Source organism: Polyodon spathula, chromosome 12, assembly GCF_017654505.1.
Source record: "Polyodon spathula isolate WHYD16114869_AA chromosome 12, ASM1765450v1, whole genome shotgun sequence".
Classification (NCBI taxonomy): Eukaryota; Metazoa; Chordata; class Actinopteri; order Acipenseriformes; family Polyodontidae; genus Polyodon; species Polyodon spathula.
The window spans coordinates 4,934,743-4,960,423 of record NC_054545.1 but is presented as its reverse complement, the minus strand read 5'-3'; the positions used below and the strand labels follow the sequence as shown (position 1 = coordinate 4,960,423).

Genomic DNA, 25,681 nt, shown 5'->3' with positions numbered 1-25,681 from the left:
TTTGAAGAGAACATTGATTCAATACAACAGTCCGGCTGTGTCATATCTAGGTGTTGCTGTTGACAGATGTGAACTGTATTTTTTGGGGGGAGGCGGGCGGTTTGTTAAGCCATTTAACTAACAGAGGCTGTCTGATCTGCTTAGAGAAGCAAGGCGTGACGCACTCTGGAAGGGACCAATAGGATTCCAGTTGATTAGCCTGAGTTTATAAAGGCATAAGGAAACAATCTGCTTTGGCAATCGGCATGTAATACTGAACAAATCGAGCGCAGTTTTAGGAGGCTGGGTAGGACTTGAGTATGGCTATAGAGCTGTACAAGTAATCAATAACGCCGAGTTTAGTGAATTTCATAATAAAAGTAACGTGTTTCAACTTGTCAGTTATAGCTCACTTAGCTTAAAGTACCGGCAAGTTTAATATAGTATCTTAATTTGACAGTTTAAGATCATGGATCACGCGAAACACAAACAGTCTGAAAAGCAAGTTGCCTATTCTACCGACTTTGTCAACGGGCATGTGGAGGAGAGAGCACAGGTGCCGAAGTCGCCCAACCGGACCAGGGGTCAGCAGGTAGTGCCCGGTGAGGAGACGAGATCGCATTCGTCAGCTGTCATGGAGAGCTGGAAAGAGGAACGCACTCGGAGCATAGAGGACAACGAGATGAACCTGCCCAGCATCGCCGCCGCGTACACCACTATCCTTAGGGGTCTGGGAGAAGACCCCCTCCGACAGGGGCTTCTGAAAACCCCGTGGAGAGCCGCCACCGCCATGCAGTTCTTCACTAAGGGCTACCAGGAGAAAATATCAGGTGAGTGACAGTCGTTTGCCATTTTGTGAACTAACTATCTAAAAAGAATGCATATTTTACAACTACTACTGCTACGGCTATCTTCCTGGCAGTATACACATCTATCTGTTACTAGCACGGTGTAAACCCGTTGAATAGAAGCAATTGTTATTTGAATCGACCATATCGCAATTACAAATTGCATTGCCTTAGTTGATCAACCAATACAAAACTTACCACTTTCTTGAGTCAATCTCTGTATGTGCTTAGTAGTACTGTATATACCAACATGATCGCATTGGAAGTACAGTGACACACAGAAGTACACATTCAATACCCACCACCCCTCCCCCAATTCTTTCAACACATCACAGTGAACTCTAGTTTCCCTTTTTACAGCAAAAATGTATTGATTTATACAAGTACAAAACTACCAATTTAAAAGGGAAAAATTACCATCTAATAACATTTACTTTCCGGTGACACAGAAACTCTACACAGGCTATCTGTCTTTTAAAGTACGGTTTAAAAAAGGCAGCCTGCTGTGCTATAGTCCTTGTGCAAGTTTGAAGAGAAAGTAAGTGATCGCATGAATCCTGTTAGACTGGAATAACACTGATTGCCGTATTGTAACCGCTTCCTTGTATTTTGTGCCGTGTCATTCATTAATTACTGTATGTGATTGCACTGTGACCACTCCGATATTACACAAGCAGCATTTACATCATTATTTTTTGCGTAAGTTTTCAATTAGCACATTTCCTATACTCTTGTATTGCACACGGCACTGTACTGCTGGTTTATTGCTGAATACTATAGGTAACTGTGGGTATTATCAACCTGTACACTTACAGGCAGGTACAGACGCAACCCATGCTTGAGATTCCGGTGGTCACTTATCAATGGGAAGTAAATGAATAAATACATATGTACATAAACTCTGAGATATACTAGTTTAGCTGATTTATCTCAGCTCTAATATATAATAAAAGTTTTGCATCATCCTGTGCAATTAACACATTTTACTTTATAAAGTCGAATGAAACCTGTTGAATAATGTTACCTATAGCATATTAAATTACATACCTTTTTGTAGTTTTCCATATACTTAACAAAAAACTGACAACATTTGAAAAATATGACATTTCGAAATCTAACATGAAATAATGTGCTACTATTATGTCTTCTGGTAGACTTTTGTGATATCATTTTGTAGTTTCCTTGATTACATGATGCTAAATAAAAGATCTACATTGTGTTTATCTCGTTTTTGTTTTTTTTAATTATGTCTCAAGCCTAAAATTCTAGGAGGTGCTCAAGTTTTGGCCACAGCTGTACACCTACTAAATCAGAGCAGATTATACAGAAATGCAGCTGCTCGTGAATAATGGGGCAGAGTAAGGCTAGCGTCCCAGCACCACACTGCACCATTCTTGAGCTTGCAAAGGGATCATTTATTTCTGTGCTATTGTGAATAGTGTGAACTGCACCAAAACAGAAGCAATTCCTTGTAACTGTAACAGGCTAATCTGGGATGAGGGGCCCGGAATCTGCAGGCACTGCCCGGAGAGTGGTTTAATCCTGCACCCCCCCTTCAATATGAGAGTGCACAGAAAGATCCTGCCAGTCTGCAGCTTGGCACATGCCCAGTTCATGAGTAAAAGTTTAGCTGAGTAGTGTGAGCACCTGAAAAAGGCAAGCAGGGTGCAGTACAGTGTATTCCATAGTAATCTGTGAACTCATGTATTAATGAACCTTTGTAGCTGTGGACACAGGAGGGAGGGATATTGCAACAAGCTGTGTTTGAGGAGCATTTATTGATTAGATCAAAATAATTGTTAATGCCCTTCCCCTAACAATCCTCAGACCACACATGCACTGTATTTCCAGGGGTTTTCCTAACCACAGATACGATTTCACAGTTAAAAGGGTATTTGAATCAGTTCCTTTGCTGTTTAGCCATCGTGGACCCCGTGCTCTTAGTGTTTGGCTTAAATTTAGTTTGATTCAAATTCTATTGCCCGAGCTATAAAAAGGAAAAGAGAATATGCAAATTCAATTAAATAACTGTCAAGAAGGCCTACAATCAAAATCAAATTTTCAGTGAATGAACGTACAAAGGACATAAGAACTTTTACAAACAAGAGAAGGCCATTCGGATAGTCAGTTTTCACCCAGTTCCTAGTAGTTGATTGATCCCAGAACTGCTTCCAGTCAGTTGCCAAAGAATCCCATGGATTCAACGGCAACAACGTAGCTAGAGAACCCATTCCGTACAATCACCACTGCGTACAGCAAATAATCTCCTGCCCTCTGTGTGAAGTCTGTTGCCACTTCATTTCCCACAGTGTCCTCTGGTCCTCGCCGCTGTGAATTGATTAGGTGTCAGAGCTGAGGTTAACACTGTCCACTGCCTTCAGGATTGTCAATCAAGTCTCCCCCAGCCCCTATTTTGTTCTGGGTTTTAGAATTTGTTCCTTTTGTCCATGAGATTAGTCTTGTTTCTCTTAGAACGAATGCATCAACAGTGAATCAGTTACATTGTTGAAGGTGTTGTCCAAACCTAGATTTTCATGTGGTTCTATATTCCAATCCTGTTAAATACATAGCACATGTGACAGGCAATGTGGGTGAATAGTCTTTGGTCCCAGTGAAGAAAGACAGATCATTCAAGCCGTTTACAAAAAAGTTTGCTTTCCCAGGACAGTAATGAGGACAAAAAGCAGGAGCTTTTTTAAATGAGTATTTGCTAGTTTTCTTAACAATCTTTTCAATATATATTTTTTTTAATTTGATTTGGTATGCTCTGGTCCAGCAGGGGTCCCTTGTAGAAACCGCGGCTCAGTTTTGAAGTCAGAGTGGGGAGGGGTTGTTGTTTTGTAGCTCTGTTTTGCAGGGGTTGTGTTTTCAATTACAAGCATGGCAGTGAATCATGAGGGGATTTTCCTCCTTGCTTAACTAGGGGGCAGCTCCCTTTCCCTCCCCCGGACTCCCCCTCGCCACGCAGGGGAAAGCTCTGCTGGTCCTGTGGAAGCATCTGGAACCTGCAGTAGACAGGAGTGTGCACACACAGGGCAGGAGGAGGGGGTGCCTCTGCTGTGTGGTTCTGGATGTTTGTGCTGCTGAGGGAATGGCAGCCTGCAGGGTCGCGCTGCTATGTGAGTGGGGATGAGCGCGGGCACTGTGTCGTGTCAGTTCACTTCAGCTCTGTTTTGAGCTTGTGGCGTTTCACAGCGCCCCCCTCCTCTCCTGCACTTTGCACAGCTCCCAAGACCTTTTCAGTGAACAATACTGTCCATGAACAATGGCAGAAAAGGTCATTTTACTGAAATAAGCATCTACTGTAGGTTTGCACTTGCCTCTTGAATGCTCAGACGTGCTTCTCAAGTAACACAGAGGTCAAAATTCAAAACTCCTTCATTACACGCAGTCCTTCTTCAGCTATCACAAATTCAACAGGGACAGTCGGTCTGTATATTTATTTTTCTAAACAAACTAAATATGTGGTTGGGACTTCTCACTTTATCTCTGGGCCTACTGATAGCTTGTTTGCTTTGGTGGGGGGGGGGGGGATTGAGTTGGGCAATATCAAGTGCAATGAGCAAGTCGGAGTTCACAGTCAGTAAGAGGGGGGGGTCGGACTGATCAAGTCAGTTCACAGTCAGTAAGGGGGGGGGACGGAATGCTGTTGAAATGCTGTTTTATTTTATTTACGTTCTCTGGCAATGATGGTGCACTGAAGGAAGACAAAATGCTTACTGACACGCTAGGATTCACCACTAAAGCAGTCCTTTTTTATTGTTGCTAATTGTCTTTCTAAATGGCATGCGTAACCAGCATTGACGCATGAGACGTGGTTTAGTTGATTCTCTCATTATCATTATCAACGGTTAAACCATCACAAGATCACCTTCCCTTTCCACTCCCACCTCTGTGGGGTCGGAGTTGTTTCAGATTCATTCTTAACATACTTTTCAGTCATTGCTTCTCTACTGTCTTTATAGCACTTTCCCTTTCTGTCACACATGACATTACAGTTTTATCAGCAGCTCTTCTAGACATACCAATTCCTGCTAAAAACCGTCATAATATTTCTCTACAATGTTTTTTTTTAAGGCTAAGCGAGGTTATTTACAGTATCTAGGGCTTTAACGTTCAGTCATTTGGAGGGAGTTCATCTTTGTAATTTTAAATGTCGCTTCTGAGTTTGTTACCAGAGATGGAACAGGCACATTTGTTTTTCCAGCATTCGGGCAATTTCCATGCAGTTTCCATAGTAACCCGTTGTGTCATGTTTTTTTTGTTCTGGTGACTCAAGGCTCTGATTCATCCTGCACGTAGCTGTGTTTGAACTGCTGTCATAAAGAGGAGGGTTACCTAGCCAGCTTCCGCTCTCAACACCTGGCCCAGCGCTCTCTTTATTTAGTTTGTTTCTTGAAATAAAGGGCTGGTCACACAGTCATGGTGATAATATACTTAGAAGATGCACAATACCCGATTTCATAAGAGAACATTGACATGCTGTTATCTAGCATTGCCTTCAGGTTTATCATGTTTATGACAGGAATGTAGTCCTTTTTTGCCCTTTGATCTTGGGCAGACAACACATTTCACTTTATTGTGAACTTCCATAACCCGATTCATTTGCCATGCCTTCGTTACAGGGTCTGTACTGGTCCCACTGCATGTGGTTTATAATGGACCTGGGTTCTAATGGCACTGACAGAGGTAGGTACGGGTCACAGAGCACTGCAGTTCAGCAGGTAGATTCACAGCATGATGAACTCTGCATTGTCACCGCTTCTACTTCAGCCCAATAGGGGGCTTTATAAATTAGTGAAGTCCAGATACAGTAAAAAAACAAGCGCACTGCCGCACCATTCGCTATTATTTTATGTCAAACTGATTTGCATCCGGAGCAGTACTTTGGTTTAAATTTAAGCGATTCAGTCTCCACTGGCAGTTGTTTCCGGCCTGATGGCTCCTTGCCCCAGACAGCTGTCCGAGAGTGCCGGGTGAATACGGAAGAGCTGATATGCTCTGTTTCCATGGAAGCCTTCTGTTGCAGCGAGATAGATAGCACTATTCAGGAAATGAAGAACAACCAAGGACAACTCCCCCCCCTCCCCCCATGAACCTAGTCCTGCTTTTGAGAACTACATATACCTCGCTGATCTCTATCACAGCAGTTAACCGATTCTGCTAGATATTTGATCAATCAGGTTAACTTTTCTCACCCAATTTGTGTCTTATCTTCCAGCTGGTAATCTTTTCAGGGCCGACACACTCAGACAAGACTAATTACTGGTTAGATAACTAACTGCTGGAACATGCAGGATTACGAATTAAATGTATTTGTACAGCTGTCAAACTTGATCACCTGCGTCTTTGTGACTGATGACTGTCCTGTCTCCCCTCAGACGTGCTGAACGACGCTATCTTTGACGAGGACCATGATGAGATGGTGATTGTGAAAGACATCGACATGTTCTCAATGTGTGAGCACCACCTGGTGCCCTTCATTGGCAAGGTAGGCGCAAGCAATAGCCACAGACTTCACATGCTGTCCAGTTTTCACGTTAGCATTGTTCGTGACTCCGCTCCCTTGCCAATTGTGGATTTGAAGCCCTCTCTAAGAAGTAGCTTATAGTGTGTGTTCTCACAGCAGGCTCCTACACCTGACCGAATGATAGAGAACTTCACTTCCACAGTATTCAGGGAAGGAGTGAAAACAGTATTGTTTTGAAATGCTAATAAGCACATGATTCTCCAGTGCTCTCAATCCGGCTCCCTCTGTTTGCATTAACGAAAAATACATTGAAAATGCAGGCTGTCTATCATGGAGCAATCAGATCGCTCTTCCTGCAGGTGAGGCCGGTATAATCCATCTGTTTCATCTCAGGCATAGCCACTTCCTTCTTAGTTTTGACATTTTAATATCCCCCCTCCTCCCCCTCCTCCTCACCGTGCCATTTCAGAAATCAAGCCGATCAATTTCAAGGTGTAAAAGGCCTCGATGACAGAAGGAGGCATTCATCTCACACAAAGGAAATATTTTTCTGGTGGGGTTTTTGTAATTATGTTTGTGAAGCGCTGTCAGACTGCTGCTGTTCCTGCCCTCTCTCTTCCCCCTGCTAATAGCCCGTCATCACCGCTCAGCTCTCTGCATGTCTGTTTGCATTTGCAGGAACAAGATATTGAACCACCTATTTCTCATTCCAATTCTTGGGGGGGGGTTTGAACAAACGGAAGCTTGGAGTTTTATGAGCTGTACTCCACAATCATTCATTTCCTGGTTTCTATTAAATCTCCTACATCTGTCAAGAAAATCGAGAGGAACAGCCAATGGCCTGAATAAAGCAATAACACAAGTTCCATCTTAACCGTTAGTGTTTGTATTATTATTATTTTTTATCCTCAATGGCACAGTTAATCTGGAGATTGAATGAGGCGGTCTGGTTTTGATGTGGTTGAATTTATCATCTTTATAATCATGCTATACGTTTCTCTGGCACGCCTGTTTAATGTCATGTTCCTGTTTTAAACGTGTCGTGCTGTCTCACGGCTTAGTGATATGAGGTGGATTTAGCCAGAAAAAAGACAAAGAAAAAAGCCAGGAGAAGAAATGGATTGTGCGATGCCCTTTCAACAGAGTGCTTAATCGAATCGGCACGGGGTGGGGGGGGGTGGGGGGTACAGTAAGGAGACAGCGCCTGCTACGTCACAAGGATACACATCTTGCTACTCTAGCTGTAAAAGAGAATTTCCTGAATGCTGAACATGTTTTTGCCAGACCCCTGGAAACAGGGTGACGACAACCTTGCTGAGCAGCGACTGGAATGTCGGCCTGGCTGTGAGTCACACCTGCAGAACGGGGAGCTGCACTGGCAGCATGCAGAAGCAAACCAGCACTGCACCAGGGTGCACACATTCACACAAAATCCATCAGTTAAATATAAACCAGCACACAATGACATCAGAAAGATCTGTAGGAGTGTTCACCATGTAGTGTGATGGGCGGGACACAATCAAGTGCTCTCATATTTAAAAAGAGGTCCCAAACAATCACCTCCTGAGACCAGATTTTATCCACACGTTCCCAACCCCCTACAGACATCTGTTTTCTCCAGGGAGCTCGGAAATTAAGACACACATTTTTTAAAACTCTTTTGAGGAAGTTTTGATAACTGTAATGGATAAGTAGATCAGTCTTGGAGTGTGTGTTTTTCTCCTCTTGAGAGCACAGCAGGCCCCGCACAGCAGGCGAGGTTTACAGTCCACTGCGGAATTCTCCATGTGCTCCACCATTAGAGCGAGCAGGATTGGGCCTCCTTGAACCTGTTTTTATTTCTTCCAGGTGTCCATTGGTTATTTGCCCAACAGAAAGGTGATAGGCGTCAGCAAGCTGGCCAGGTAACTGGGAGTGCCTCTGGCTTGTAGCCTCCCTCCACCTCTCCAAGTAGAAATTAGCAACGACTGTCCACCCAATCTCTTACGGACACCTCAAACCAGCACACACAACAGCCTGTACTGTGGAGGATAATACAGCTAGCTTATACCAAATGTGAATTTGGGTTTATTCAAACCGTTTGCGGGCATCAAAAAAATGATCAGAAATAATTGAGCTGACAAAGTGTTGAATGGCTGCTGAAATAACCCAGTCTGCCTGCCTAAATTTCAACCATACAACACTGGCAAGACCAGCCTGTAACTGCATCAGCCTGGTCTATCCAAAGTGAATATTTCTTAGCTATCACATGCCAGTTGTGGATTTATGCACAGGCAAGCATCTCTTATGGAGAGGTTGAATTGCGTTTTACAATTCCACTGCAGGACATGTGCTACCATCTTTTACCATGGTGAGGTGTTTAAAGGGAAGTGACCTTTCTGCAGATGGGTGCACAGCCAGCATGTTGAAAGGGTCCCCTCCTCCCAATACTACCCCGAGTTAGCCCTCCTTATCTCTCCCTCTCTTTCTCCTGTAGGTGCATATAGGTTACCTTCCCAACAAGAGAGTCGTGGGTCTGAGCAAATTGGCCAGGTAAGTGCTACTGCAGGGGGTCACTCTGCCGGCATGACCAGACCCAACCCTTACCCTGACCCTTACCCTGACCCTACCCCTACCCCTCTGCAAGCAACCTGGAGGTGGAAGGCAGAACACAATACCTTTACCAACGACTAGCACCTATTCTGACTACCGTGAACTAAACCACTGGCATGCACTGTGGATGGCTTCATATTGAACACTTGTCTGATTTTGTCATTTTTTTAAAGCTCTGATTCCAATACGAGTGTCTTGGGGAGCAGTTCCATTCATTAGCCCTGTTTAAACTCCCCTGTACACACTGTGATAAGAGCAGCGCCGCTCTTGCAATGCTGTAAACAGGCCGGGTTATGATTGCTGCTGCTGTCACAAACAGCCGCGTCATATTGTTTGGTTTTGTCAGAAGTTGAGGGCCATCAATAGATACTCTCCAGATTCCTTTCAAAACATTCCAGCCTGTTGTTGTTGCTCAATGCAGTGTAAGCTGATTAATTCCATTCACGTACAAGTGTCTGCAGAGTGTGACTTGCTCTGAGCCTTATACCTAGCTTACTGACACAGCAGAAATGCCATACCTAGCTTACTGACACAGAAGCAATGCCATACCTAGCTTACTGACACAGCAGAAATGCCATACCTAGCTTACTGACACAGAAGCAATGCCATACCTAGCTTACTGACACAGCAGCAATGCCATACCTAGCTTACTGACACAGCAGCAATGCCATACCTAAGCTTACTGACACAGCAGCAATGCCATACCTAAGCTTACTGGCACAGCAGCAATGCCGTACCTAGCTTACTGACACAGCAGCAATGCCATACCTACCTTACAGACACAGCAGCAATGCCAAGGACAGTAGTATTTTGTTTCTTGCTGTTTTTGTATTTTTTATTTGTATAGTTTCCCCTCATCCTCTTGCACTCCTGACATGGATCTCTGGATTGTCTAGGTTTTAAACTGCAGGCATCGTGACAAGAGCAGCAGTCAATCCATGCTATAGTGTGTCTGTGTGTCTCTGTGTCTGAGGTGTAAAACACTTGCTCTCTTCAGTTGTTGCTCAGTGTGGATTCTGATTTATTTGAATAAAAATCAATCAATAAATAATACAATGTCTCCTTTTTTTGTCTCCTTTTCAGAATTGTTGAAATCTATAGCAGAAGATTACAAGGTAAGTTTTACTTTATTGTTATTATTATTTTGATCTTTAAAAAGATTTGAAATATTATTCTCCAAAGACTTATATTACCAGTGTTGTGTGTTTCGTTCACGTGTTCACCGATTGATGAGTGTGTATCTCTCTTCTTAAACTTAAATAAGTCAATACATAGATTTCAGAATTCTAAAACTGATCACTGCTTCACCAGCACTAGTCAAACCAAACTGCTATGCTTGCTAAACCTCTTGCCATTCAACAATTAAAATCGGTGTGCAGGTGTCCACCTTGTGGCCGTTGCGTGACATTACACAGCATGCACATTGAAACAGATTGAGACTGTTGTTACCTCTCTGGGAACCACCAGTTCAGGCCAGTGTCATGTCTGCTCTGATGCAGGGAGCAGATACGATATGTTGGTATGATAGGGTACAACAAGCAAAGCATCTGTCAAATAGCCTTAATGCCACTGTAATTAAAGCGGTAAGAGGACGTGTAGCCGAGACTAACCTGCCCCTCCCTCTCTGCAGTCCAGGAGAGGTTGACGAAGCAGATCGCTGTCGCCATCACAGAGTCTCTGCAGCCGTCTGGAGTGGGGGTCGTGATCGAGGCCAGGTACAGTAGCTCCTCCTCCAGCCTGCTTCACTCCTCAGAGTTCCCACTGGACAGGGCTCGCTATTCTCATTCCACTGGAAATGCTTCATTTTAAGGGTTAGCACTTACTAGAGGTAGCCACGGGTCCCAGCCTCTGGGTACACACATCCATGTAAAAGCACAGTATTGTTATTGTTGTGTTTGTAGTTGGGCTGTAAACTGTAAAGAAATTCTACTGGTTGTGTTTGTAGTTGGTAGTAACGATGGCCTCTCTGCTCTCCCTCTCCCCTCTGCTCTGCAGCCACATGTGCATGGTGATGCGTGGTGTGCAGAAAATGAACAGCAAGACTGTGACCAGCACCATGCTGGGTGTGTTCAGGGAGGACCCCAAAACCAGAGAGGAGTTCCTGAAACTGATCAAGGACTGAGTACCAGCCTCCTGCTACCCTCGCCCCACATGCTACTGCCAGACATCTCCCCTGGAAACGAGCCGCTGAGCAGTGCGATCAGAGCCTAACCCAGACCAGCCTGCTGAGAGCGGTGCACGAGTCTCTTTAGTGTACTTTACTGGAAACGACCAGGGAGGTTTTTTTTTTGTTTACTTCAGTGACGAAAGCAGTGTGTCAGTACTGTGTCTATCACTGTTTAGATCATTAACACATGCCCCCTTTTTGCAACAGTTGCTGTTGAAAATCAGTCCCACACCTCTGCCATTCAATGGTGCTTTTGTGTAGAAGGTACTTTTACCAGCAGTTGTGTTTCAAATGCTTGTCATCAAGATCATCCCATAGCTGCCATGAAATTGAACTTGAAAGCCAGTAAGAGAGGAGCGCACTTGACAAGAGGTCAAGAAGCGTGAGGTGTATCTGTATTAACTGTACCATCAGTCCTTATGAAAGCAGTGTGGATTATTCTGCAGACTAGCCTATAGAAACGATAATAATTCTATAGGGGCTGTACAATCCGTTATTTCATTGTTTTTAATGTTGTTATATTGGTATGTGTATAACGTTAGTGAAAAAAAAAATCTCTTTAAAAATAAATTTAAAAAATCACTACATTTCCTGTAGTTTAATTTGGTGCTGTGGATGTGTGTGAGTGTGACAAACAAAATGTAGTTTGAATTCTTACTTTTTGTAGAAAGAAACCAGAGTCTTGTCTTTGTACAATTAACCAGCGGACTGTACTCCTTTCTGTTTGTAAATTGGGATGTTCAGTCTGCTCCGCTCATCTTTGCTGTAGAAACGGTTTACATTTGTTTTATGATTTTATTGTCCTGGGGCATTAATGCTTCTTTCTGTGATATGAGGTTCCTCTCAGACGAGGTTTACAACGTGAAGTGCAGAGTCCAGGAAGACTCGTAAGAACAGCTGCTCAGGTTGGGAAGAGCGTGCGGGAGGGGTACAGCTGCACCCACGTGGCCTTGCTTTGAGGGGGGCTCTGGGGACAGGCATCCCTCTCCACTCTCACTATCTGGCGCAGGGCTTGAATTCTTAACACAGTTTATTGATGTCATGCAGGTGAAACATTTTTAATGTCCAGTTGCATTTATTATTCTTGAAAACAATGATATACAAACTAGACAATATTGCAAAGTTGTGTTTTTTTTTTTTTTTTTTTTTTTTTTTTAAAGAGCGATTAAGCTGTTTCTAAATCTTCAGTGTGGTGGAATCCCTGCCTTGCTTATTGTTCAGGTTTTGCCAGGGATGCTTATGTAGCGACACCTGGTGGAAGCATGCTGTAACTTCCGTTGCCTGTTTCTGTTGAAAAACATGTCAAAAGCAAGCGGAACCCGAACCGTTGTCGGCATTGCCCAAGACATTCCCTACACACCTCAGCACATTCAGGAAGATTTTGAAATGAGACGGCCTGCATTGGAGACATCTTTCATCAAACCTTTTTTTTTTATTTTAATACTTTTCCCGTTGCCTGTGGGTATAACATAGACCCCACACATAAACACAAAGATACACGAATAGACACACAAACACAAAGCTACCCATGCTTACACACGACTGGGCATTGATTCAGCACACAATACATATCATGACACAATAGTCAAAAGCATTATGCAGTATGTTAGACCTCCAATTTACAAACACACACATAAAACAAACATGCACCCCCCCTCTCTCATTACAGAGGGATGCACATGACTCTTTACACTGGCATTAGAAGCATATACAGGGTAACGTGATGAGCTGACCACACTAGTCCGCTGACAGAAGGGCTTCTGTTTCACCCAGCTTTACATAACACAGAATCACCAGCAAAGGTTTATAAATGTTATTAAATAGTTCTTATCTGCTACTTATGTTTTTTATTATTATTATTATTATCATCGTCACTATTTTGCTTCCTCTGTATTTTCTTTTAAAACTCCATATAAAATAATTTTACATTTGGCGTAGATGCATGAGTACAAAAGAAAAAGGCACTGCCGTTTGTTATTCTAAATATCTGACTTCACAGATTTATGCATGCATTTTATATAAATATGCTTTTTTTTTTTTTTTTTCAAATTGCTCTAAACCTGCAGTCAATACAGGCCCTGAAGAGACAGCCCGAGGGAAACACACAAAGTTAAACTGCAGGAAATCACAACCATTTCTGTGCATTCTACTACAATCAGACTCTGGATTTACTCAACTATTTCTCATAGCATGAAGTGTAGTATTTTTCACTGTAGCAGTGTAGTATTTCAGACTAGTTATCAGGCAAGTAATAAACTATGGTATCAGTTGAATAAAAATAGACCAAAAATACAAATCAAAAATACACCATATTCTATAAGTACAGTTCCTGCAAACTGCGTATTCCCAGTATTTATTTTATTGCCTGGGAGCCCTTAGCTATACCGTGGCACACTGGATAACATGCTTGGTAAATAACAGTACACCACCAGGATGCCAACAGTTACATGTATTCTATTTTTTGCCAGGAGGGGGTGGTCTGGAGGCGCAGGACTGTGGAGCAGGCAGTGTACTGCTATTGCACTAAGATACTGAGGTCACACCTGGAGCCTCTGCAGTGATTGTAACAGACCTAACGTCATCACAAGTCGCACACACAGATACACGTATATAGGTAATACATGTACGGAGGGCTGTATGTGAGAAATATTCCTTTTTGGTGTTTGCACACCATATTGCTTGCTTACAGTATTTGTAGTTTGCACAGCAAGCGCTAGCCATACTTTTACTGTACTTGCATATCAAAGTTTTGGCCCAGTATAGTATACAGACATTAGCAATCAAAATGGCATGCTGCGTCTCAAAATACAAAAAAATTAAACTAAGTAATGATGCTCTTTTGAAATACTACCCTTGATATATAATTAGTAAAACATTTTAAAAGCACATTTGGTCAATTGAATGTTGTATACTTTCTGGAATAGCCTAGAATAATGCTAACCTTTCCTTTAGGTTACTTATAGGGTACTATTGAGTAAGCTATACAGCCTAATGGCTGGTTTCCAGATTGCAGGTGGAATAAATGCAACAATGCTCTGTGCTGCCTGCACTTAGACGCAGCACCCCGCCCGGACGCTGGGACCCTGCTAAGCTGATCAGTGGCAACAGCCCTCCCCTTGCTTCTTGCGTTTTATTGAAACACAGTGGCTGCTCTCATCCGAATCTCAAAATAGCTCAACAATCCCAAAGAAAAACTGGTATGTCATTTTTCTCATCCTATAACTTTAATAAGAGATTATATTTCAAAATGAAAAATAAAAAAACGTAACTATGCTAATATCTGAGATGCACTTATGGACACCAGCCACAGCAAGTTAATACAAAGAGTATCTTAAATAATACATCCAACGAATGTAACAGCTACCTCCGCAACAGCAATCGAAAAAGAAATAAATAATAATTTGAATCTGAAAATAGTTTTTAGGACTTCTCCTCAATTTCGGTGTGTCTTGTCTGAGTTTTTCAGAAACAGTTTACACTAAGTGGCATCAATAACACTGGTCCAGTTGTGTTACTGTTTAACTGCTTGTGTAATTCATTAGTTTTGGAAGCCACTCATTACACTTGTAGCAGTGTTGTTAGTGTGTAATTTCAGTGTCATTAACGCCACCCATATTATAGTGTCACCAGTCATACCAGTATTTTGCGCTGACAATTTAAACATCATTTACATTACTTTGCACAGCCATGCATTTCCACGCACTGAACTGTACTTCACTTCATGAAAGCCTCTCCCAAATGCAACCCTACTGGGTTCACTGCAGTCCATTCCAGTACCAGATTCTGATTCAACCAAATTGTGAAAACCAGCCTGCACAGCTTTCTGGTGCACATACAAGGCAGTGCTTTAGTGTCCAAACCCCTACCTTCAGTATCCCTCTGAACAACACAAGGTTATTCCCAAATCAGGATTAACAGCACATTCACAGCTGCCCATGTTAACACACAGTGTATCATCAGTGTCATTACAGAGGGCCAATGTGACATGCAGAGGCCTCACGGGTGATTACAGCTGTTCAGGGAGCTGCAGGAAAGATACAGGAGATGAAATCATGGGGTTAAACTGAAATAAAACTCCCACCTTACTTTAAGAATATTCTACAGGCAGTATTATCCCTGACCTCTGAATGACCCTGCATAGCAGGGTAACTTCACCCCCAGCTGTACATTTCAGAACTGAAGAGTATTTTAATACTTCTGGCACTTGAACTGGACTTCATTTCAAGTCGCGAAAAAAAACTCTGGCCACGGCAGTCTACTGGATTTGACTCACTAAGGCCTTGTTTCTGCTTGACAACTCGTAAGGGAGAATCCCAGATTTCTATCACAAACATTTGGAATACTCCCAGGGAGAAGCAGAGACACACAGAGGTCACCTCTTCTCCAGAAGAATGAGTTTAAAGCTAAGCAATGCTGTCCCAAGCACTGACTGGAAACAGCAACACAGAGGGACGAGTTTGTGATTTCCAGTGCCTAATGGAAACACAGGCATTATATGTAGGATTCTGTAGCATAATCCCCTTCTCAAGGGGTGTTCAATTCAATAATACTGAAACTTACTCTACCTCCTTCTCATTACACCTTCATTAGACCTGCCTTTCTTTCTCTTCAACTTTCTTCCTCCTCTACTTCCCTCTCTCACCCACCGCAGTTCATCCTCTGAGCAGATGGCTGCAGTTTAAACACATGTGCACAAGTGAGCTTGAAAAACAGAGTGGAATTCATTCACTTTTACAGCAGCACACTGACCAGCAGGATTCAACCTACTAGGCAGCCTGGGGCTCCTGAATGCCCTCTGCCGACCTTCCATAAATCATATGGTTCTGCTCAGCCAATCCGAAGGATCCTTTTGAGGAGCAGAAGCACTGGCTCAAATTGTGCTGAGAAACATTAACCAATGAAAGCCATGGGCTCGCTTAACGCTAATGTTCAACACTTCAGATAATTAACCGCAGGTCACACCACTGCAGACAACTGACTCTGGCCAGCTCTGAACCACATCAATGGGGCTAAAAGTGAGGAATTTAACAGCAACAAGCACACAGGACCCAGCGTTACAGAAACTAAATAACTGCATCATCATCATCGTCACCCCTCTCTCTCTCCTCTTCTTTTCATCACAGTTTCCTTCCTCTTTCAAACACCTAGCATATCTCTGATTCTTTCAGCCCAACCCTTGAGCTTTTACAGATAAACAACAACAACAACAACAACAACAACAACAACATTTTCACACAGCTTTGCTGCTGGCTGGAAACAACAAAACAAACACAAAAAAGCACCAGCTAATAGCTACTGTAAGAAAATGATAAAACAATAAGCATTTAAAATAACATTGTCCAAAAAAAATAGAACAGCATTCATACCTGAACTTTTATAAATGTTCCTGAACCCTTAATATTGGCATTTTTATGTAAACAATAATATATATATATATATTGCTTTTCCTATCTATACAAAGCACTGTTTCTCCCACTGTCTTATTCTTTATCCAAAAGACATGCTAGTTAGGTTGTTTCATTGCTTGATTTCGGAGGACTTGCTCTCCTGTGAATTGACGTGTGTCTGCTCTTTCTCTCTCAGTATTTGGTCACACAGGTTCACGGCTTTCTGTTTGGTACCCCCCCCCCCCACCCCCACCATTCTAATTTGTATGTTACGAGATGACTGCTCCACTGGAACTGCTCACAGATCCATGGATATCTTGAAGTCTTGGGGTGGAGGGGACCTTTTCCGATATCTTCTGAAAAGCCTGGTGCTTGTTAACTTGTTATATTTTATTTTTATAAAAAAAAAAAATAAAATGCTTACGAATTGAGGAAAATAAAAATGGAGAATAACAAACAAGGAGCTAGTAAGTGGTGAACGCTGCTTGGTTGGCTGTCCAGGTGCCAGTGACGGTGGGCAGGCGACCCTTCTTTTCAACCTGGGTGACCTCTCCCCTATGACTCGCGGCCAGCACTGTCTCCCTGGCCCTCCTCTCTCTATGGCCTCAGATGGTCGATGTCCGGTCAACACCATCTGCAAAAAAAAAAAAAAAAAAAAAAAAAAACAGCAGTGTTGAATATCATTGCAGTCTGACACACGCAGTTTCAAGCATGTCTAACTGCAAATGCAACTGATTCATCACGTAAATGTGACCTTTCCTCAACCCTAACTCAAGAGAAACCGGGATATGGATTTCCTCATTGAGTTTAACCACTTGCCCAGAACTACAATCCCACAATTAACTGCAGAGGTGACTCGTTCCTAAGGCATGTTAAATAGAAACAGGTAAGACAAATAAATCGCTTTGAAAATAGAAATGAGTTTTAGTTAGTTTGAGCATGACAGGTTCAATATTAAATGACACCAATTGCTATTGACTGATTGGGGGCGGGGGGCACACCAAAACAGAAAAGCTACATAGTGCTGGTTACTACTGTGCTGTAAAATAAAACTACAGTATATATGACATGGCCACCCTCGCTCTGTAACGGACTGTGACTGCATCAGCACAGAGGGAGTGTCTCTGATATAATGATTGTGAAAGCAGGGAGGCTGGAGAGGCAGGTGTTGCCTGTGTCGCTCTACACCAAAAGTTTTGTATTTTAGGATTAAGAAATAATAAATAAATAAAAACTACATGAACATAATTTAGATCTTTTATTTAACATCATGTAATCATAGAAACTACAAAATTATATCGCAAAAGTCCACCGGAAGCCATAATAGTAGCACAGTATTTCCTGTTCCAGTATTTCAAAATGTCACATTTTTCAGTTTTTGTCAGTTTCTCATCGCCGCTAGGTATACTGAAAACTACAAAGCGGTATGTAATTCAATATGTTAGTGTAACATTATTCAGCTGGTTTCATTCAACTTTATGAAGCAAAATGAGTTACTTCTATAGGGTATGCAAAGCTTTTGGCCACAGCTGTGGAGTGTTCTGGGAGCCGAGCACACAGATGGCACTCGAACACTGCCCAGTCTGTGGAAGCCCTGAGCGGACTGGCGCATTCCTCAGCACACCACAGCCTGGCTCCCAGGTCCCTCTCCGGGGTGTTTGCTAACGGCCTGCACTCACAAAGCTCTGCTTGTCAGCCCACAAGGCCGGAAACTGAGAGGACACTGTCTCCTGTTACTGACACTCAAATACAGACTTTATTCTAAACTACCCAAAAAAATAAAAAGATACAAAACACACAGACAAGGCAAACATATTACCTGTATTCTTCTGTTTGTTTTTTAAACGTTATTCTCTTTCTACAGTGGTTTACTGATTTCACATGAACAAGAAAAGGGCAAATAAAATGCTGTAAAGTTTTTGCATTTATTTTAGTCACGGGCTGTTCCACGCATAGTTTTTTTTTTTTTTTTTTTTTCATGCTTTCTAATAATTTCACATTGTAATAGCATAATTGTCACATACTGCACTTCTGCTTATACTGGCGTAGAACATCTAGCTCTTTACAAGGTTAGGGGAATGGGATGCAACTGTCCAGCATCCCTTACCCCATGCCACTTTGTTAGAATCCACTAGAATCTCTTTGATTATATTTCTCACCTCCCAATGCATGCTCTGTCATGCTCAGGCACAAGGATTCCAGGCGATTGTTGATATCTGGTTCTGTCACTGGCACCTGGAACTCTGGAAGAAACACAATCTCTTAGATTTCACTACAGTGGATCAGAGGTAGTGTGCACATAGTTTTGGATAAACTCTGATTTGAACCAATAACTGCCCCCCCAAAAATCACATTGAGCGGGCTTGACTTTAGCTGAGTCAACACAGACTGGGCTTCTAAAATCTCTTCTGCGGGGGGAGAGCTGAATTAGGCACTTGCTGGCAGTCAAATTGCTATTTATAGGCCCTAAATCCCACCAGTGATGTGTGTGTCTTAATCAATCCATTAATCTGCCCAGCGTCAGAGAAATGGGGAAGGAGGAGTCTGGGCCAGGCTTCAGGACTGCATACCCTGGGCTTGAGCCAGCCCTTAACAGCCACCACTGTGCACAAGCCGCCCAGGATCGGCAAGAGATAGCGACAGGGTGAGAAAGGGAAGAGGATGGAGGGAAGCAGGGGGAGACAGCTACAGATAGAGGAAGAGAGAGGGAGGGAGAAAGCCAGAGCTGTTGCAGCACAAAGGCAGCTATTGTGGGAGCAGAAGGCCAAGGCAGCAGCAGTGCTGGTGTCGGGTTCACCCTGCAGTTTCCTTACATCCTTTTGCACATTCTTTTTTTTTTTTTGCTGTTTTGGAAAGAGTAGCCCTCAGATATATATTGTATACAGGCACCTGGGAAAATGCATTTCCCACATACATACATACATACACACACAATGTTTGTTCATACCAGCCTGCTGGAACAGGAGCATGTTGTGTGGCGTGGTGTGGACGGGCAGTGAGCGTGTGCGCTGCACCGAGCTGTGAGTCCGGCTGGGCATGCTGTTACTGCCCCCAGGGTTGGCAAACCACAAGCCCTGAGGAGATACAAGAACACAGTCACAAGCAGACCTTTCATGAACTCAATCAGCGCTGTGTGTATGATATATAGGTTTGAAAGGAGGTATAACTGCAGTATACAAGAATGAAAAAAATGAAATTATACTTTTTTTTTTTTTTTTTTTTACATGTACACAAAAGGTTTAAATGATTAAAAAATTATTTATTTAAGGACGTTTCGGACAAAAGCCCTTCTTCAGCTGTGTAGAAAGATAAGTAAACACAGCACAGTAAACCTGTCATTTTTCAAAAATTCGGTGAATGACATCATGACTATGTCAGAATAGAATGTTCATTCCAAGAGGTTCCAAAGTTCCTAGTTTGAAGAGAACTTGCGTTCCCTTTGTTTCCATGCAGCATTTGTTCTATAGCACTGACTGATCCCATAGATGGTGAAGTCTTCAGCAGTGTGATTATGTGTAATTGTTGAAATGTCAGGCTACTGGAAATGTGCTGATTCGAATGCTTTGTAAATATTCCACATTTATAAATATATTGTATTTCCAACTCACTTTCAAACACATTCATCAAGTATATTCTAGAGTGCTATTAGCTGTAGGATTTATTAAATATCATGAAACACGTACGGTATTAAAAGCGGTCTCTAGCTCTCCCACTCTCTATCCCAGTTTCTCTCTCTCTCTCCCCTCTCTCAACCCTTTCAGGCCCTCCCGTGCGCCGGGCCAGGGAAAACAGGAAATGCCTGTGTACTGTTCTCACTGACTCAGCCTCTCACTCTCATTCGCCTCCCTTTCATCATCTCTCTCCCTGTTTCCTTCACTTTCTCTCCCTCACTCCTGTCGGTTCTAACCCACACACTTTCTTGTTCACATTTCCTCTCCCTTAGTCTGCCTTTTCCTTTCTCCACAAAGTCTGCAATCACCCAAACAGACTGTTCTGCCAACACAGAAGTTTTGCTGGAAAAAAAATGTGGATCAGGCTGTCAAAAAGTAGTACTCCAGGTTTACTAAGATTCTGGTCCCGTGCAAACTTCAGAACTGTTAAAAAGAGACAAAAAGCAGTGTATCCTTTGCACTGAAGCAGTACGCTTCTAATACTGAGTCTCTGTGTGTGAGGGCCTGCCTGCCTACCTGCCTGCCCTGCTTGTGCCCGCTAAGAGTGCTGGCAGGGCTGCGCTGGGATGCCCCCAGGATGCTGCTGGTTCCCAGCAAGCCGAGCTTAGCTCCGGGTAGGCTGCGCGACGGCACCTGGAACTGTCGTGGGTTTCGCCGCGACATCACCCCTCCCCCCACGCAGCCCGCTGTCGGCAGGGAGTTGGACTGACTGAAGCCACGGCTGAAACACAGACACAAGAAATAGCATTGAAATCAGCCACACTGTGAAAGGTAGACTGAAGGGAAGAAAAAGTGCTAGATAAACATTTCCATTGATGCATACTTCAGCACTGATGTGCAAAGCTTTGTGCTTGAACTTACACACTACGAGATATGTTTTCAAAGGGTTTCCTCTATCCTTTAATTAACTCCTATTTTAAGGAAAAAAATGATGTTAATGTTACAAAATGAGAAAGAAAACACTTGGAGTGTTCTAGTTTTATAAAATGAACAGGTGTTTTCACCTATTTCAAAAAACAGGAGTTAAAGACTGGAGTAAATGCTTTGAAACTATGGTGCAGTGTCATGTTTTGTAATGAACCCAAAGTGTATCTGTGAACATTAAGAGAAATAGCCACACTTCCAGCCAGTGGAAAAACACAACGGATCTGGAAGGAGGCACAGATTAGCCAGTGTGGTTGTGATCGTTCTCACCTGGGCTGGGCAGCATGTTCTGAGGTGCTATTGCGCACTCTGCTCAGAAACCTTCACTCAGGGCTCCACCAGGTATTGACAGCAATCCATTTCACAAGGAAGATTCTCCTTACTTCTGCTCCATACAATACAATGCAAACTTCAACACAGGCGCTGGCTTTATAGTAACAAACTGTGATTTTATCATTACAGAAGCTATGTGGAGGGTGGTTAGAGCGCCTCCTCTAATGTTAATGATACCTCCTCTGCTGTCGATACCCTGCTATGTCCAAGAGGGATTTCCGTGGCAACGACCTGAAAAGCTTCTGCACCTGCTGTTTCCATGACAACAGGCGCTTCTTCTGCGTCTCTGTGAAGGCCTGTCAGGGAGAGAGAATGAGAGAGCGAGAGAGAGAGCGAGAGAGGGATCAGAGTGTGTGCTTCATCAAGACCATTCGTTCGATTCGTTTTAGAAATGCGTGCTACATTTTCAGCAGCTTTCTTTGCTTGTTTTTAAGTGTTTAATTCAGACCTGTTCTAGAAGCCCACCTGCTTTAGGAAGGCAATTTCATCCAGAACCCAGGGTGGTCTTCTAGGACAGGTTTTGACTGCAATAACGAAAGCTTCTCTCTGTAAGTATTAGTGGAAAGGCCCTGGGTCTGTGATGGGAGTGTGATTACCTCGTGGATTAGACACCTGTCTATGAGCTGCAGGTAGGAGCTGATGTTCTCTTCATCGGCTCTGGAGACGAGGAGCTGAGTGCAGACTGGAAGAGAAAAGAGACCAGAGTGAACCCAGACACACACTCTCAGGTATCTGGCCATATAACCACACTACTCCTCATGTCATTGTAATGCTGTGCTATAGCATGCTTTAACTATATACACGTGATCTGCCTTGCTTCCTCTATGCTTTAACTTTGCTTTACTACACTTTGCTATGATTTTACAATGCAACACAGCAGTCAATAACACCTACAAGGCATTCTTGGTTAAACCTGTTTAAAATGATCATTAAAAAACAAAACGGAGAGACAAATAAAGTAATTACCTTTTCCCATGACTCGTGTGAACTGTGCAGGGAGATCCTCTTCTGAGATGAGCATGCCCCCCGACTCCCCCTCACCCCCTCCCAGCTGTGATGACAGGGCGCTGCCCTTCCCCTCGGAGCCTGACAGGGGCCGCTGTTCCAAATCCTCTCCGCTGTAGGCCTTGATGGGCGTCAGGATCATCTGGTGCAGCTCCTGCAGAGGGGCGCGAAGACCGCCCCCCTCCAGGACGTCCTGCCACAGGCAAAAAAGCATGAGAGCCAGTGACGAGGAGAACCCATGAAAGAAATGCATTGTTTAATATTATCAGATTATTCAGACCCACAGGAAAACGACTGATCCTCTCAACAGTCTTTACCCACACTCGGACTTTGTGTTGAAACCTTACAAAAGGTTTATTTTATATACATCACATAAATCTGAGTCTTTGAAAACTGATTCCACTTTAAACAATGGTATTTCCCTAGCATTCATGACTTGTTTTCTTCTTTAAATAGACATTATATACCAGTGGCCCTACAGAATATTATAGTAAACTACAAAAAATTCATTCTCCACACAAACATCCTTGCTCCAAACCTTAGTCAATCTCACAATGCCACCTGTTGTAAAGCCTTTCCCTAAATGTGTCCCTTTAAAATGCCTCCCTTTATTGTGCACTGCTCCGACACATGGCCCCTGCCTGCCGACTGACCAACTGACTGACCTTCTCCAGGGACCGCAGCACCATGTGCCGCTCTTTCAGCTTCTGGATGCTGATGATGATCTTGTGCCGCGCTCCTTTGGTGACATTCTGCAGAGAGAATTACAGACACTGAAACAACAAGGGAAAGGGTGCAGAGTGGAGCACCGAGCACTCGGCACGGAAGCTGCTGATGTCAATTTTGTGTCCAGCTCCTTTCGGTCACTTTCTGCATGAGAGGAGTCGGTGGAAGTGAGGGGAAAGGAAGGGGGACGGAAGGCAAGGGAAGGAGGGGCGGGGAAAGGGACCCTTGCATAGCTGAACACTGAGATCAATGGTAAGGATGATGAAGACAGTGTTGTGCCTTGAGCCTCCTCCAACATGCCAAGGAACTCACCTGCGATTCCAGCTGCCTCTCTGTCAGTGACATCATCTCATCGTAGGTCATGGTTGAGAAGAGAGCTGCGTACTTGTGGAGACGGAGGCTCTTCAGCCAGGCTGGCACGTCTGCAAGCACAGTCACACGCACATTACTGCACAAGACTACACACGTTATTCATAGGTAAAAAGAGAAGAAAACCCAACAGCCTGCTTCCCTACAAGGACAAGCGTTTAAAAGAAAGCGACAGGAAAAGATGAAAAAAACAGGACAGGCAGCAGTATCTGAACATTGGGCAATCTGATTTACTTATAGAAAGCTGGTAGTGGTGACGTCCTAATATTTCATCCAACTACGAAAACGGAGCCCAACAAGAGTCTGAACTGTATTCGTTACTCTTAAGAGACACTCCTTTCAGGAAAACTGCTGCAGTCAAAACTATTTTTCTTAAGCCATATTTACTCCAGTTAAACTACCAACAAATATCTTCTTATTAAAACTGCAAGAACTATGTGCTACGTCTTTTCTCTCTAGTGAGCTCACCCCTCATGCCGCTGCCCTCCTCGTGGAATGTGGTGCAGTGTGCCGTGCCGCTCATGTGCGGGCCCTCGTCCAGGTGCTCGCTGCCCCCGCTGCCCGAGGACGCCACACTGCTCTGGGGGGACAGGGGGGCATGGTCGGGGACGGGGACTCGCGAGCGCAGGTCCTCTTGGGACAGCCAGCCGTGTCCGAGGGGCTGCCGCTCTGGCGCGCTCATCGGGGGGGTGAGGGACACCGAACGCTTGAGGGGGCTATGTTGGCCGCTGTGCCCACCGGGCACGACTGCAAGACACAAACAAAAGCGCCGTCGCTCAGCGAGACTGCCCACCGGCACTGCAAAGTGTTTTCTAGCAACCCTACTCCAGCTGTGGCAGTGACAGGTGCTCATTCACTAAAAAGAGCTGGATTAGCTCATTAGACACACCTGGTATGGGCAAGTGGAGAGCTTCATAAGAAGTCTTAGGACAACTCTGAGCAGTCCATGTTCACTTAAAAAAAAAAAAAAACATGTCTTTGTTACAAATGTGTGATTGTGTGAAAACCAACCTAGTCTGCAGATGCCATTAAAAACCAAGCAATGATCAATTAAAAATGCCTGGAATACTGCAATTAAACCATGTATCCGGGTCACCCCCCCCCCACGGTATTTTAATCTGACACACTGCTAAGGTTTGTTTCATTCTTTTCAATAGGAGGCAGTGAATGGCTTAGTTAGGTTAGTGCTATGTATAGTTTTTCACAGCCAGTCTAAAATAGGTCCCAGCTAACATTACAAGCTCCAGACCCTAAATATTACCCATTTTTCGTAAATACAGACTGTTCTCCTCAAGTGACACCATACATGGGAAGGGACATGTGGGGCTCAGCCGGCTGGGAAACAGACTGCAAAAAGTAGACCCGAATTCTAGCTCTGAGCGGCATTGTGACAAGTACAGTTTTGAAGAAAGGTCAGCAGGTAGGAAACTGTGGCAGCCACTATGTGCTTAGCAACATATGTGATGTTGAAGGCATTAGCCAAAACGACTTTCTTACAGCCTTAGCTCAGAAAGCTCCCACATATAGTCCAACTGTGCAGTTTCATTGCAGTGCCAGTGCCAGTGCAAGTGCCAGTGCGCTGGTTTGGTGCCAGGTCCTAAACGCAAAGCCAGATGTTAGGTGTTAGGGTGGAAATACAAAATAAAGAAAAAGAAGGGGGAAATCAAGGCTAATGAAGGAGGCAGGCTCTTCTGTTCTGTACTGTATACTGTTCATATTGTGCAGCCGTTCTTAAAGGAGTAAAAACCAAGGCTTAAAAAAATCATGTTCTTACCTTTCCCAAGTGCAGGTGAAACCAGTGTTTATTTACAGAGCCACAACACTGTTTTACCAGCCTTTATTTATGAACAAAACAGTTCTTTTTGGCAGCCCTCTATCAAAAGCTTTTTACTCAGACTTTAAATAACTCCTGAGTTAAAGCTACAAACACTGAGTTACAGGTAATAGGACATCATCTGGGATTTAAACTTGTAGGACATGCTGCCTAAAACAACTAACAAGTGGCAAAGTAAAGTTCTCTTACCTGTATCACAGGAAGGGAAAGGGGAAAGGAAACCAAATACTTTTATCAGCTTTTACAGTAGTGTTGTGGCTTTGTAACAGCAGGTTCCTGGACTATAAACTATACTTTACCACTGCAGCATATGATTTTTGTAAGATCAGTCTACTGCAATAAATTCAACTCTAACTCAAACTATAAAAAGTGATAA

The 25,681-nt window shown here is 43.5% G+C and overlaps 2 protein-coding genes across 3 annotated transcripts in view; one reads left to right on the top strand and one right to left on the bottom strand.

Moving 5' to 3' along the window:
* Positions 1 to 232: 232 nt before the first annotated feature.
* Positions 233 to 15,406, top strand: LOC121324141 (GTP cyclohydrolase 1-like). Its single transcript, XM_041265658.1, has 6 exons — positions 233 to 809; positions 6,209 to 6,318; positions 8,774 to 8,829; positions 9,973 to 10,004; positions 10,520 to 10,604; positions 10,885 to 15,406. Exons 1-6 carry the CDS (start codon positions 449 to 451, stop codon positions 11,009 to 11,011), a joined length of 771 nt encoding a protein of 256 aa, XP_041121592.1. The 5' UTR covers positions 233 to 448; the 3' UTR covers positions 11,012 to 15,406.
* A 1,440-nt stretch (positions 15,407 to 16,846) lies between these two features.
* LOC121324139 (protein Smaug homolog 1-like) overlaps positions 16,847 to 25,681 on the bottom strand; it is a 22,235-nt gene continuing 13,400 nt past the window's right edge. The window contains exons 4-13 of one of the 2 annotated variants that reach the window (XM_041265654.1): positions 23,940 to 24,218; positions 23,415 to 23,524; positions 23,042 to 23,128; positions 22,338 to 22,569; positions 21,968 to 22,053; positions 21,549 to 21,667; positions 20,631 to 20,835; positions 19,391 to 19,517; positions 18,603 to 18,686; positions 16,847 to 17,077 (exon numbers count right to left, since the gene is read on the bottom strand). In XM_041265654.1, the coding sequence (XP_041121588.1) occupies positions 17,049 to 17,077; positions 18,603 to 18,686; positions 19,391 to 19,517; positions 20,631 to 20,835; positions 21,549 to 21,667; positions 21,968 to 22,053; positions 22,338 to 22,569; positions 23,042 to 23,128; positions 23,415 to 23,524; positions 23,940 to 24,218 (1,358 nt within the window). In that variant the 3' untranslated portion in view covers positions 16,847 to 17,048. The remainder of the gene's footprint in view (positions 17,078 to 18,602; positions 18,687 to 19,390; positions 19,518 to 20,630; positions 20,836 to 21,548; positions 21,668 to 21,967; positions 22,054 to 22,337; positions 22,570 to 23,041; positions 23,129 to 23,414; positions 23,525 to 23,939; positions 24,219 to 25,681) is intronic. The other variant, XM_041265655.1, reaches the window with a different exon arrangement.